The sequence below is a fragment of the Odocoileus virginianus genome, chromosome 6 (assembly GCF_023699985.2).
Source record: "Odocoileus virginianus isolate 20LAN1187 ecotype Illinois chromosome 6, Ovbor_1.2, whole genome shotgun sequence".
Taxonomy (NCBI): domain Eukaryota; kingdom Metazoa; phylum Chordata; class Mammalia; order Artiodactyla; family Cervidae; genus Odocoileus; species Odocoileus virginianus.
The window spans coordinates 64,282,173-64,296,725 of NC_069679.1; the positions used below are offsets into that span (position 1 = coordinate 64,282,173).

The following is a 14,553-nucleotide window of genomic DNA, read 5'->3' on the forward strand; positions in this document are numbered from 1 at the left end:
CTCCATGCGGAAAGCCCTGTAGTAGTCCCACAAGACGGCTGAATGCATGAATAAGTGAGTTTTCTCAGGGTCACAAGTGAAGCACAGCACCTGGGCGCTGGCGGAGTTGTTTCTATGATACTCCAGGGAGAAGTCATTGGCCTTGCTGTACCTCTGTCTCCATGGTGGTCCTGGGTTCACAGATCCCGCCTTGCTTACTTAACCAGCCCTCTTTGTCCAGTTCAAAGGGAAACAGTCCAGATAGAATTATGGAGCATTATTGATTTATTAGAAAAACTAGTAAATGGGTTTCCTCTGGTTCGTGGAAGCACATTTGAGCAGGTGGAGGACAAGACCCGGTCGGCCCCAGGGCCAGCCCCAGATTGCATGGTCTGTGCCCGACAGGGCTGCAGTCGTCTGCCGCCGCCTCCTCCGTTGCATCCTCCCTGAGCTTGCTTGTCCAAGGGACCGAGCCATGGGGTCTTCTGGATCTCTGCCCCCTCCCACTGAAGGGAGGAAGGAGATCCAGGGCCACCCTTGGGGACTCTACGTGCCCTCCGATAGGCAGGAAGGAGGGCTGGGGTGGCAGGGAAGCCAAGCCTCCCGAGGGCCCTCCTGACCTCCCTCAGCCACAGTCCATTGAGGCCAGGGGACAAAGGGGAAGAAGAGAGGGCAGGGGGACCACCTGACCATGCCCAGAAGGAGCTTCCTCTAAACTGCTCTGGGGAGGAAGCCTGATATGCTGGTGTGGACTGGAGCTGTTTGGGGATACTGTTAAAAGACTGCAAAGTAGAAAATATAAGGAGGAAAACAAAAAAAACCTTGCCAGGGCGCCAGGAGCTTAACCCGCTCCCCCAATGTGGCTCAGAGTTCCAAAGCTGGGTGCCTGCAGTTTCATTTCAGTTGGTCAAGGGTCTTGGGGCCTGTGTGACATGGGAGAGGGGTGCATGGGAATGGGAAGTTGTCGGTAGATGGTAGGTCACATGCAGCTGGCTGCTGCCCTTGCCCAGTCCAGGGGCCCAGAGGTGGTAAAATCCTAGCTTTTCCTTGAGGCCCTTTCATTCTTGGGACTGTGGAGTTGCTTGCTGAAATTCCTCACTTCAGAAGCACACGTGGAGGGGAGAGGGTGGCCCCTAGTGTCTTGGCTCCCACAGATTGGCCCATGGGGACAGCCAAGAGAGACTTGCCACCACCTGCTCTTCAGCAAGGAACATGCTATCTATCCTGGAGCAGGACATGCCTTCAGGTGCACCTGAGGCCTTTGTTATTGCCAGGTGAGTGTCACTACCTCTTTGCCTCCTGCCTTGATTTCCCCTAGGTGTAGAGAGGTTGGTGGGTGGTATAGATTAGGTTCCCTGTGGATGCACAGAGGGCCACAGGGATAGGTGGATAGAGGACACATGAAGACCCTGGCTCCCAAGATAGGACCACGTGTCAGGCCCCATCAGTGAACTTCCCTCCTGTGGTTCTTGTCTGCTGAAGTTGCCTTCCCTTGACATAGTAGTAATTGATCTCGAGCACTAGGGGCTCCTGGGAAGGCCTAGATGCTTATGCCTGTGGTTTCTGCCTTAGCCTCACCCACTTCTGGGGGATCTCTCAGTGTGTCTAAGGTTCCTTCCCATGGGGAAGGTGATGGAGACAGCAACTGTGGGTCCCAGGGTCCTTTCTGCTCTGCTCAGGGGAGTGTCTGCTGCCTGCAACTCAAGCCCACTTTTGGACCTAACCCAAGTTAAGATGCTGGGCCGGAGCTGTATTGCTTTCAGAGGGTAGTGGAAAGAATACTGTGGAACCAGTGGTTTGCTCCCTCCAGATGTCTGACTTTGGCAGCACAAGAACAGTTATCCCTGGGGAGAAAGGCTGCAGGACCCCTTTTGGCTCTACCCAGGATTGGGGGGCAGATACCTATGTAGCCCCCTGACTCAGGCCAGGCCCGTCAGGAGGACCTGCGCAAGGGTACTTGCCACATCGTAATGGCTCCAGCCCCAGCATTTGTCCCAGCTCTCCAGGGGTTGTTACATGGGTTATAATACCCAGGTGTGGCTGCATCTGCCACCTCAGGGTGACAGGTCGTGAACTTTGCTGTCGGTCCAGCCAGCACCCTCAGGTGGTGCCAGCTGCAGACAGAACGCATGGAGGATTTGGCTTTAGGATGCTCTAATGCAGGCGCTGCGGTGTCCATCTCGTATGGGGACCTGCACTGTCTCCCTCTGGGACCTGGGGTCTGAGTGGGGTACTGCTGGTCTGGCAGCTACTGGGAGTGCGGCAGACCCCAGGGTGGAGAGGTGGCGCCTGGGGCAGTGTGGAAGTCTCATCTGCCACCTTCCGGCCTGAGCCCTAAACTCTAGCTGTAGTTTTAAAAAAGAGGGCCGGCTTGAGAGCTTACGGTCCAACCGCCGCCTGGCCCGGTGGCAGCAAGGAGGTGCTGGAGGTGGTGGGAGGCCCCTTGCTCTTACGACCAACGATTTTGGACAGTGCCCCCTCTTTTTGTGGGAGGAGGGGCTGCGGTGACCCCTGAGGTGGGGAGGCAGCGGCCCCTGGCCCAGAGCTTCCTGAAGACTCCCTCTTCACACCCCTGGGGGCAGGTCGGGCCTTCCCAAGGGCCTCTTCTCTCCCCCTGGCTGCGACCTAGTGGGACAGGGCCCCAGGCAACACTTGCTTTCGGAGTGGGCAGCATCTCAGGAATCTTCTCTGGTGGCTCAGAGGGTAATGCATCTGCCCGCCATGCTGGAGACCCAGGTTTGATTCCTGGGGCAGGAAGATCCCCTGGAGAAAAAATGGCAACCCACTCCGGTACCCTTGCCTGGAAAATCCCATGGACGGAGAAGGCTTGGGTCCATGGGGTCGCAGAGATACAACTGAGCGACTTCACTTTCACTTCTCAGCATCTGAGGAACCCCTATCAAGCCTTCTTTTCCAGCTTGTGTGGGAATAGGGGGGTGGGGGCTGGTGCCCCGTAAGGAGGGTGGGGGGAGGAGGGTTTGGGCCTCAAAAACCGTTTCCTGCCCCCAGACCCAGAGGCCCCGAGGGCCCGCGGAGCTGGGAGCCGCGTCCCTGGAGTCCGCGCTCGATGTGTGCGGGGCGGAGGGCGCGGAGGCAGGCGTGGGCCGGGCCGGGCCGGGCGGGCGAAGGCAGCGATCGCAGTGCAGCGGGGCCTGCGCCCGGCCGGCCGGCCGGCAGCTCAGAGCAGGCAGGAGGCAGGCAGCGGCGGCGGCCGGGCCGTGGGCGGGAGGAAAGCCCTGCCGAGGAGGGAGGCGCTAGTCCCTGCACGTCCCAACGACGCACCGGCTTCACCCGCCGGGCGCCCGAGAGGCTACTTCTTTTTGGGGAAGAAGCTGAATCTCTTCTCCTTGTCTTTCTTGCCGAGGCTGGCGTCGGGGCCGGTGATGGGGGGAAGGGGCAGGCTCTGTGCCTTGACGCGGATGCTCTGGGACTCGTTGATGGCCGTGCTCACGCCCTGCAGCCAGGACAGCATCTCCTCCTGCAGGGCGGGAGGGTCAGGACCCGCAGACGACGGGGCGCCTCCAGGACCCTTTCTGAGGGGGCCTGAGGCCAAGGGGCTTGGGTCCCTCCCACCTGCCCCTTGTTGGCGGGGGTCAGGGCCAGGCAGCCCTACTTACCTCATCCTTGCCGTGGAAGAGCCACTCGCTGCCGTTGCTTAGCCTAGGACAAAGGGTTTCCCCCGTGGCCACCTCTGGACCTGACCCCCCAGCCCCCCGAGCTTTCCCATGACCAGGACCCTGTCAGGCGGCACAGCTCCTTGAGAGGCAGAAATCAGGGCCACCAGCCTCTCTAATTGGAAAAAATCCCCAAGGGGCCCCTCAGGCCTGCAGCCGGTCATGCACAGTGGAAGCTTGACTGGCCACTTAGGCCAAACCAAGCCACCAGGGAAGGAGCAGTGGACAGGCAGGGCCTCACCTCAGCTTGAAGACGTGCTTCTTCTTCTTGTAGTTGGCAGCAATCTCACAGATGGCATGTCTCAGGGCCAGGGGCTCCTCCCCATGGTAGGGCACCCCCAGGGCCAGATTCTTGGCATCCTTATAGAAGGCCAGCTCACTGTTCCTGAGCACACAGTACAGGTTGTTCCAGGACCTGTGAAGGTGCACACAGGCAGGTCACCTGCAGTCCTCACTTGAATGCTCAGTCGCTCAGTTGTGTCTGATTCTTTGTGATTACATGGATGGAAGCCCGCCAGGTTCCTCTGCCCACAGGATTGTCCAGGCAAGAATACTGGAGAGGGTTTGAGTCTCCCTACAGCCCATGAGTCTCACTACAGAACTGTAACATAAACAGAGCTGAGTTTTGTTTTGGTGGTAGGGGTATTTTGTTTTATTGATGATAAATGCCTGGTATACTGTGCTAGCACTTTTTTAAAGGAACATATTTGCGTAAATCAAGGCTCAACTCAAATGGGAGGTTTGGTGAGAACAACCAACACATGAGCTCATAAAGGAGTTCACCTGAGCTCCTTCTTTGACAAATACAGAGCACGTTGCCCTTCGACGGTAATGAGTGCTGAGAAACATTAAGCGTTTCTTCCTCCTCTTCCTCACAACCACCCCACCCCCAGCCCCCGCCAACTCCTTTTTGAGGGCAGAAAGGTGGAGAACTAGCAGGACACATAGGGAGGAAGGACTGGAAGGTCAAAGAGAGAACTTGACCCGTTCAAACATGGGTGCAGAGTCATTCCACAAAGCCCAGATTTAGATTTCTGACACCAGCTCAGGGATCCTCTGCTCAGATCTGGCCCTCACCAACTTCTCTGAGCTGGTAGCCCAAGTAAGGCAGTTGCTAAGGAGTAAAATCCTGCCTTGGACAAAGGACAACCTCTCTGAGATGGTTTCCCCCATCTGGAACATGGAAACCTCAATATCACAGGGTGGTTGTGAAAACTTTGTCAGTCCTGATATAATGCCTGCCACATGGTAGATACTTTATAAATGCTAGTTTCCTCTCTCCTGCAGATCCTTCATATAAAGCAATAAACCTCTCCAGGGTGGTCAGGCCCCAAATTCATTTGGAATTTGAAATAGCTTTGGTGTGTCCTCCAGGCCAGGCCCTCTGTATGCTGCCAGCTGGCCCTGGGAATAGAGCTGGCTTCAACCTCTTGATGCTGCCCTGTTTCTCTGAGACCCTGGACCGCTGCCTGAAGGCAGAGGCCCCTAGAGACTTTGGGTCGTGGCATCCCCTGGGTAGATCACACTCAAGGGCACGACTGCCTCTGAATGAATTCCTCAGGGTCATATCATTCCTAGGAGGGCCCTCCAGATGGCATTTAGGTCGGCTCTTTCTCCTTCCCTATTTTATGGCTGGGGAAACTGAGGCCCAGACTGGGTAAAAAGCAGGACTGGGTCAAGGACAGGTAGGTCTTGTTAGTACCAAGCCCTACCTGCTACCCTGCCCTGGCATAGTACCAGTGTTCTGCTCTGCACTAGGCATGGCACCACCCCCATGTTACAGGTTAGAGGCTGAGTAACTAGTATGAGGTCATGGGATTTGAACTCAGGCCCACAGCTGAAGACAGGCTTTCCCACCATGCCCAGTAGCCCCCCGGAGTTGGCCCAGAAGGCGCTCGGGAACTCTCAGACTCTCAGACTAGAGGCGGAGGGCCTCCTCACCCACAGACTGCCTGGATTGCTCTGCCCATCCTACGGGCCCTCCCGGACACACCTGTTGGAGGCCCTCTTGTTGGGCCCCTCCAGGTCATGCTTCCGGCCCAGGAAGCCCTCCATCTGCACGCTGTGCCCGCGGTCCCGCTGGGCCGGCAGCGTCGTAGGCTCGTCACCCTCACTCAGCGGTGTGTCGAGGACCTTGAAGAGGGGCTCTGTGGCAGGCCTCTCGTCTGTGCTGGATTTCTCCTCCTGCCCGTCCTCGTGGGGCCCTGGCGGGGGTGGCGGCTGCAGGTCCTGGGGCCACGGCCTCTCTTCTTCCCCCTGCTCCAGGGCATATGGGAGGAGCGCATCTTGCTGAGGGCTTCAACCCGGGACGGACATTTCTCAGCAGAACAGGGGAGGTCAGCAGGCCTCACCCGAGTCTGGTTCCTCTCTCTTGTGCCCTCCCCGACCCACCCTGGCCCTCCCCCAACCTGCTGTGGGTGTCTACCTGGCCTGCTTCCCCAAACTCTCCCCCTCTCCAACCTCAATAGGAGCAGAAGGTCCTTAGAGTGAGCTGAAGGGGCTGGGCCAGGGGCTTACCCACAGGATTTGAACCCGTGTCTCCTGCATAGGCAGGTGAGTGGCTTTTACATGGAGCCACCAGGGAAACCCAGACCCTCCCAGCTCATGGGAGGGATAACTGGTCCTACCCCCTTCATTTGGTGGGGATTTGCTGGAGGAAGGCAGTGGTTCCTAACCCCGGCTGCCTTTAACAATCACCTCAAGAGCTTTAACAAAATATGTGCAGGACCCATCCTCAGGATGTTGAGTTAACTAGCTTGGAGTGGGGTCTGCACATTGGTATTTCTTAATAAGCTTTTCATGCGCTCAAGTGTGCTGATGGAGAATCACCACCTAAGGAGTCAATGCCCCAGGGAAGGTTGTGGCTTTTGCCTCCTTGCACCTCCCCATGGAAGGCACAAAACTAAGATCAGGGCATCTGGTCCCATCACTTCATGGCAAATAGATGGGGAAACAGTGACAGATGTTTTTGAGCTCCAAAATCACTGCAGATAGTGATTGCAGCATGAAATTAAAAGATGCTTGCTCCTTGGAAGAAAAGCTATGACCAACCTAGACAGCATATTAAAAAGCAGAGACATTACTTTGCCAACAAAGGTCTATCTAGTCAAAGCTATGATTTTTCTAGTAGTCGTGTATGGATGTGAGAGTTAGACTATAAAGAAAGCTGAGTGCTGAAGAATTGATGCCTTTGAATTGTGGTGTTGGAGAAGACTCTTGAGAGTCCGTTGGACTGCAAGGCGATCCAACCAGTCCATCCTAAAGGAGATCAGTCCTGAATATTCATTGGAAGGACTGATGTTGAAGCTGAAACTCCAATAATTTGGCCACCTGATGCAAAGAACTGACTCTTTGGAAAAGACCCTGATTCTGGGAAAGATTGAAGGCAGGAAGAGAAGGGGACGAGAGAGGATGAGATTGTTGGATGGCATCACCAACTCAATGGACATGAGTTTGAGTAAACTCTGGGAGCTGGTGATGGATAGGGAGGCCTGGCGTGCTGTAGTCCATGGGGTTGCAAAGAGTCAGACACAACTGAGCAACTGAACTGAACTAAATGGAAGGCAGGATGCTCCCAGCCCCCAGCCAAGCCAAGTGAGGGGCTTCTAGTGCAGCCATGGGCTGTATGTCAGGTGCCTATGAGAAGGGGGAGCAGACTCTTGTCCCCCGGCTGGGTAGCTCCTTATGCAGAGCCTTGCTGATCTACTTTTGTGCCACCGCATCAGGAGAGAGCAAGAGGCAGCCTGCTCTCGAGTGCAGCACAAGAATGCCAGCTGGGTCAGGAATGGGTGGATCTTCTATGTGCCAAATAAGCACCCAGGAAGGCAGCCTAGCTGGAGACATCTGGCCAGAACTCTGCCTCAAAGGTCTGATTGCTGAAGACCTTACAGCAGCAGGTGGGAAGGGTCTTGTAGCCCCCAAGCAGGCAGTATATGGACAACCTGAAGGGCCAAGGCCATTGACAGCCCAGGAGGGCCAGAGCCACCTCAGGCAGTAAGGAGACTGCCCTCTTTTCTACTCCCTGTCCCAACTGAAGATGGAGGCCCAGGAGGGTGCTGGGGAGGAGCCAGGAAAGAGCAGGCCCTGTGCTCCCCACTGTGGGTCCTTCAGACCTTGGATCAAATCCAAAATAGAGAAATGGAGAATGAGAGGAGTTGGGTATGATTTTGGACATCAGATCGAAGCTTCAAACTGAAAGAGACTGATTGGGCTTTTTAACAGTTAAAAATGATCAATGTCTGCCAGAGCTGGAAGTAAGGAGTGGGAAGTGAAGGTTCAGTGGAAACGTTTGACGGCAGTGGTTGGAAGAAAGGTAAAGCTGGTCATGTTTGTATCCCCTAAATTAGGACTAGTCAACAAACTAATCTGGGGTTCCCTAAGATCCTATTTAAATAAAGGAATAATATGGCTGGAAAAGGTTGAAAATCACTACTCTAGTCCAACACCTTCAATCCATGAGACAATCTGAACTCAGACATTAAGAAACTTACCCAGGGTCACACAGCTTTCATTTCCAGTTAAGAGCATGCACTGAAGAATTGGGCAGGCCTGACTTTTTATCACATCCTTAGGGTTCTCATCTTTTCCTTGTCTTAGAGCCTCTCGAGAGTTGTGGCTGGGCCACACCTATCTTTACGCATCTTGCAGGATTTATATGTTTTGAGTGTTGGCAATGAGCCGGAATTGACCACAAGGCTCTGGGGGCCCTAAGGCCTTGCCTGGATCATCCTCCAGCAGGGAGGAAGGGCAGGAGTGGCGGGTTGAGCCTGGGAGCCTGGGTTCTGTGGACCCAATCAGGCCAACCCTCTGACTCAGGCATAGAGGTCGGGGAGGTAGCTGGCCTCTCTGCCCCTCCTGGCAATAGGCCAGGCCCTCTGGCACTCCCTGGCAGCTCATGGAAGATGCCCTGGCAGATGCTGGGAGGAAAACCCAGCAGAACCTCTCGGCCTTGTTCACCCCCTCACTCAGCCTTTACCTTCCCGGGACTGGTTTTACTACAGGCTTGTGTATCCACATTTTCTTCCTATACTTTCATTTCCCTTCTCCTTTCCTTTTGGGAACTCTCCTCTGAAAACACACATATTTCCAGGACTGCCTCCCGACTTAATTTCACCTTTCTTCTGTTTCATCCTGATGGGTGCTTGATCCACATTCCCTGGCAGGGACAGTCAGAGGCCATGGCCAGTGTGATCAAAAGCGGCCAGGTTGTGGGTGGGCTTTGGAAAATAGGGGTTTTCTGATGTATGCAAAGATTTCTTCTGTTTTCTTGACTGTTCACATGGAGACAATTTAAAATACATCTTAAAAAAAAAATAAGACAAAATATATCTTCGCCCCTCTACCCTGAAGGCTAAGGCCAGAGGAGGAGAGAGCCAAGAATGAGGATGGGAAGTGGAGGGGTCTGGTGGCAGCTGCTCCTTTCAGACCCAGGGCTTCTCTCCCTCCTGGGCTGGGGGAAGGGACACAGGAGAAAGACAGGGGCATGCCTTGGGCAAAAGGGTCCTCCTTTTATAGTCTCCAGGGGTAAATATGTTTTGTGCCATCTTCTAGGAGAGCAGGGGAGGCACTTCTGCTGTCCCAGGAACCCTACTGTGCTCTGATACAGATTCTGCAGGCAGAGGGATCAGTGGACAGCAGATACCAGGAGGGGGTGCTGGCTACGTGTGTGCTGTAGGGACAGGCATGTTCTATTAAAAGGGCCTGAATAGCTGAGACAATCTGACTCCCTTCTATCCTCTGTGATAGGTGGCAGAAGGCAGGCGTGCTGCTCCGGCCCTTCGGTCATCAGGAGGATGCATAGATTCCACCTGAGGGATAGCCCAGCCTAGAGCCCTTGTCCAGAGGAGCTGGGGGTGGGGGGGGGGGCACTCTGAAAAAAGGAGGATTCAGCCACTTGGGAGAAACTCTGGGTGTCGGGTCGGGATGGATGGAGAGTTTAGACCATGAGTGGGAGTAAGAGCAGGAGAGAGAAGGGCCCGAGGTGGCGCCTGGAATCAGCCTGGAGCTTCTGTTCTCTGGTTTGGGGGCCCAGGGGACTGGTGGGTGGGTAGGACTCATCTGAGCCAGGTGTGTGCGCTGCTGCTGGGATCAAAGCGTCAGGGGGGGGGGGGTAGGGGACAGGCAGCCTTGGCTGCTGGGGGACCATCAGGGGAGGAAAGGGCATGGGCAGGAAAACATTTTAGGACCTCACAGGACTGTAATCAGACAAGGAGAGGCCAGAGCTCCTGACCGGCAGGGCGTGGCCACCTCAGAGTCTTTGCAGAGTCTTGGACGCTTGACTTTTTAGGGTCCTGTCTTACTAGGAAGCTGACTTGGGCGGGGGAACGCAGGCAGATGTCTCCCTGCCAGAGGACTTTCAAGAAGATGAAAGGGAGGGGGACAGGATGGGTCCAACCCCTTGGTTGAAGGTGTAGTACCAGGCCCAGCCAGCAGGTGGCAAAGGGGGCCAGCACACAGACAACTACGTCTCCAGCCAGGGAGAAAAATCACCCGGGGTGTGACCACTGGGTCGCAGGTGTTCTAGAAGATGCTCAGTGATCCCAGATACATGAACAAGCAAGGAAACGCAAGTGAACTTCTCTCTGAAGCAAATGCTGGTAAGTGAGAAATGGGGTATGAGGATGCATCCCCAAGACTATTTGACCTTAGCTGTGAGAGGTCTTACCCACTTACCTCACAGCAAGAACTGAGCTTCGAGTGTGTGTAGCGGGTCTCCAGGGAGGCGTGCTGCAGGAAGGCTGGTTTGGGAGGGTTTTGGCAACGAATGTTAGAATTCTTATGGGGGACGTTTAAGAGATGAAGGACTGTGGTGAGAGATGGAGAGAGAATGAAGGGAAAATGAAGGCAGTCACCTACTAGGTGTTCTACCTGCATTCTTTCTTCCTATCCTCACACCCTTTCTGAGAGGTGGGTGTCACTATGGCTGTTTCATAGATGAGGGAAACTGAGGGTCAGGGAGAATGAGTAACGGGCCCAGAGTCACACAACTACTGAGTGAAATGAGGATGCAGTGGTCTGGTCCCAAACCCTGAGCTCTTCCCACTAAATCCTGCTGTGAGAGATGGGGAGGCACTGCTGCTCAGGAAAAAGGGTCTATCCAACGGGGTTCATGGTCTAAAGGGGGAGTCTGGCTTACAGAAGATGCATGGCTGATGGGCTGAGGCAGCGGGACTGTGTCACAGCCATGCCAAAAAGGGCCAGAAGAGGGGTTGGATGCCTTAGGCAACCAGATAGCCCCGTGAGGCGACGGGGCAGGGGAAGTTGGCTACTTCTGCAGCCGAGAACTTCTTCCTTCCCTAAATGCTGCGGTCTGGGCTTTCATTGTCTGGGTGAGAGGGCTCTCAGCAGACAGGCTGGGAAGGCTGTTCAAAAGACATTTGTTTGCAAGAGAAGAGTTGAGAGCAGCCAGAGAGATGGGAATGGAGGGTGAGCAGAGACAAATGCCGGAAGAGGGAACAGAGTTGTTTCTAAACAGAGGGAAACACGTGGGAAGAGCTGAGGCCCGCCAGGTGGGGAGTCCTCCAGGTTGGGGGCCGAGGGGAGAAGCTCTCATGAGGAGTGGCTCAGCCCTGTGCCCCGGGGGCCGACTGTTAGAATTCTTCTGGAGGACGTTTAAGAGATGAAATGAGATGGCTGGATGGCATCACCGACTCCACGGACATTAGTTTGAGTAAACTCTGGGAGTTGGTGATGGACAGGGAGGCCTGGCATGCTGCAGTCCATGGGGTCACAAAGAGTCGGACATGACTGAGCGACTGAACTGAGAGATGAAGGACTGTGGTGAGAGTCCAGTCACCAGAAACCAGGGAAGACAAGGGAGGGATGCAGAGCAGAAGGCCACCAGGTGAAGCCAGGGGGACGGAGGGGAGTGCGCAGGGTCCCCTTGGACAGGGAAGGTCTCCCCCATGATCATCCTGGGGGAGAGAACGAGGCTTCCTCAGGGGCTGTCTTTGCCATTCCTACAACCAACGTGGGCTCTTCAGGTCCCTGCCGTGAAGAACTGGAAGCTGCTTAATGCCTCTGAGCCAGGCACTCAGACCAAAAGGAAGACATTGACTCCCCCATCTGGATCTGACACCCAGAGGTCAAGTTGGCAACTTCCAACCTCATTTCTGAGATGCCTTCAGTGTTAACTGAGTCCCATGCTGGGTCTATCAGGATCTGGGATGCTCTGAAACATGGACTGGCAGGCAAACTTAGGGGCTGCCTTTGAGCAGCAGGGATGGGAAGATCACGCCCAACCTCAGCATAGAGAGTGAGACACACCCAGCCTCGGACAGATGTCCAGAAAGAGCCTAGAGCCAGTTTCCCCGGAGTTCCAGGGCGTGGTGCCAGGCTGTAGGCAGACACAGCCCTGCCATGCTGATTCAGGCATTCTGGGGAGACAGACACACCCAGGTTCGTGGGAAAACTGATGTTCTTTCCAGACCGGGTCTGCTCATTACGGACAAACACACCATTTGCCTTCGCTGCAAAAACGCCTGAACCAGCAGCTCAGTTTGGCCTCAGAGTGGGAGGGGAGAAACGATCCGGTAGAAAGGATGGAGAGAGCTTGCTCAGGCAAGAAGAAACACAGCTGCTGCATCCACACCCACATCCCTTCCCTCTAAGGACGTCAGAGTCTGGCCCTCTGGCAGCTGATTAAAGCTCTAGGCTGCCTGCCGTGGAGGCTGGTGCTCGGGGCTGGGGGTGGGGGGTGCGGGGGGTGGGTAATGCCGAGGTGGTGACAGCAGCTGAAGCCACCAGGCACTGGCGGAAAGGTGAGCTGCTGCAATCTAGTGCCCGCTCAACCCCGGGACACTAACCCTCATGTTAGAAAGTGCTGGTAGCTTGCCTGAAGCCACATCAACCTCTAAAGCTCTGGAAGGGAGAGACAAGGGACCTGGGGGTCTGGACCCTCCTATTCATCCCAGATGAGTTGGCGAGTCTTCCCTCGGGAAAGCCAGCTGCAGGCAGTCTTGGAAGGTCATGGGGAAGAGTGATGTCTATGAGCTGCGCTTGGCTAAGAGAGTTTTCCCTGACAACCTGATGAAAGCCTGATAATGAAACGCATCCAGGCAGCTGCTTTCTGGAGTGGCCTGGCCCCAGAGTCCCTGCACCACAGAGGAATCCAGCCTGGAGGCTCAGAGTAAGACAGGGCACATTTGCCCCAAAACAGTGAACCCCGAAGGCAGATTCTTTCTTGCTGTGGCAGCCCTCCAGAAGCACCAACCCTTTTCAGGGTCCTCGCTCCTCATTACAGCAGCTCCACTGGGAGAGTTCCTAGAGCAGGCCTTGCTTCCCTCTCGAGGCCAGGAGACAGGCACAGGGCACAGAAGAGGCTCCGGGGTTGGGGGCCCCCAAGCCTGGGTTGGTTCAGATCATCTGCAGTACCATTTCTTCTCCATAAATCAACCTCAGCATCTCACCACAAACGTTACTCTGCGGATTCCGAGGTAGCCAGAGCCAAGCAGATGAGGATGCTTAGCAGAACCTCCAAGCCCTCCCCAGAGCTGCACCCAGGGTGAAGGAGAGACATATAAAGTGGAGGATGTCGTGGGGGGAGCCTCAGCCTGCTGCCAGGTCCCCCTCTGCTACCCCAGAGCCACCTTCAGGGCCCCGGCCTTGGCAGGAGCAGAGGTTCAACCCTGCCTTCCTCTCTTCCCCAGGCAACCAAGAAAAACACCCTAGCCCTTTGCCATCTCTTCCCATCTCCAGCCTCACACCTGCTGGCACCTGACCACTGAACCAGGGTCCTCAGAGCTGAGAACACCATGAAAGTGGGGAAATCCTTCTCTCCCAACCCTCCCTTTATTTAGGTACATGGTTCACATACAGGAATGTCCTGGACTGTCTGTAATCCTGCAGAGAGCGCTCTATAAAGGGCAAGGTTAGGGGGTTTGTCTAAAATCTCACATGACATTGCTACAATGAAGGACTAGAACCCAATGTCCAGACTTTCAAAATTTCACTCCAGGAATTTTGCCATTTGTGAAAACTTGTTTCTCCTTGGTCTCATGCACTCCCGCATACTTACCTGTAGAATGAATTTTTTTTCCCCTTTAAATCAGAACATGCTCTAACATGGAAAGCCAGGAAGTGATGGAGGCAATGGATTGTACGATGATGATATGCTTGAGGGAAAAACCGAATGCGTGGAATAGTGCTCCAGCCCATGCCTCTGTGTGTGTGTGTGTATGTGTGTGTGCGCGCACACCCAGGCGCACACCAGGGAAGGGAGGAGCAGGCAGGGCTGGCAGGGTGCTCACCGTGGGCTGTGCAGCGGTCCAGACAGGGGTTCAGGTGCCTGGTCTGCTCCCCCAAGCAGGAAGCCGGCATGCACTAGTGATGGGTTTCACGGGAAGCCGCAGTGCACACATGTATCCCACAGGGCCCCGACACCAGAGCACACACAGCATGGATCTGTCCCACAGGGCCTCGACACCAGACCACAGAGACAGGACAGTGTGACAGCCAGGCCCAGCCCGAGAGAAGGCTCAGCGGGCCTTCCTTCAGCTGGCCTTCCTGGGAGGGGCCTGCGGCTTCTGGAAAGGTTTTCCAACCTGCGTGGGACTCTTTCTCCACTCTTCTCATGTCAAAGAACAAGGGGGTATCCCACTCTCCCCCCTGGAGTTCCATGGATCCTCATGAAAACTCAACAAAGGGCTGGGAAAGGAGAAGCAGCAGGAAATCTGTTTGCATGAGGCCTTGGGCCTGGTGTTCATTTGATTCGCCATCTGGTCTCTTCCTGGTACCATGCGCAGGCCACTTGCCCCATCTGGCAGGGTGGCTGGCTCTCTGGAAAGGGTCTCAAGTGTGGGCTCACTCCCTTTTCCCAGAGAGACTTTCAGGTCCAAGCAGGTTTTATTCCCCCCAGATCCAGCGGCACTCAAGTGTTGGATGGAGGCAGCTCTGATGCACA

The 14,553-nt window shown here is 55.2% G+C and overlaps 1 protein-coding gene across 1 annotated transcript in view; it reads right to left on the reverse strand.

The window, feature by feature from the left end:
- Window positions 1–246: 246 nt before the first annotated feature.
- Window positions 247–14,553, reverse strand: part of SPTB (spectrin beta, erythrocytic) — a 126,895-nt gene continuing 112,588 nt past the window's right edge. Inside the window, exons 33-36 of the mRNA XM_070469485.1 lie at window positions 5,647–5,909; window positions 3,895–4,068; window positions 3,597–3,639; window positions 247–3,457 (exon numbers count right to left, since the gene is read on the reverse strand). Coding sequence (XP_070325586.1) covers window positions 3,290–3,457; window positions 3,597–3,639; window positions 3,895–4,068; window positions 5,647–5,909 — 648 coding nt within the window. The 3' untranslated portion in view covers window positions 247–3,289. The remainder of the gene's footprint in view (window positions 3,458–3,596; window positions 3,640–3,894; window positions 4,069–5,646; window positions 5,910–14,553) is intronic.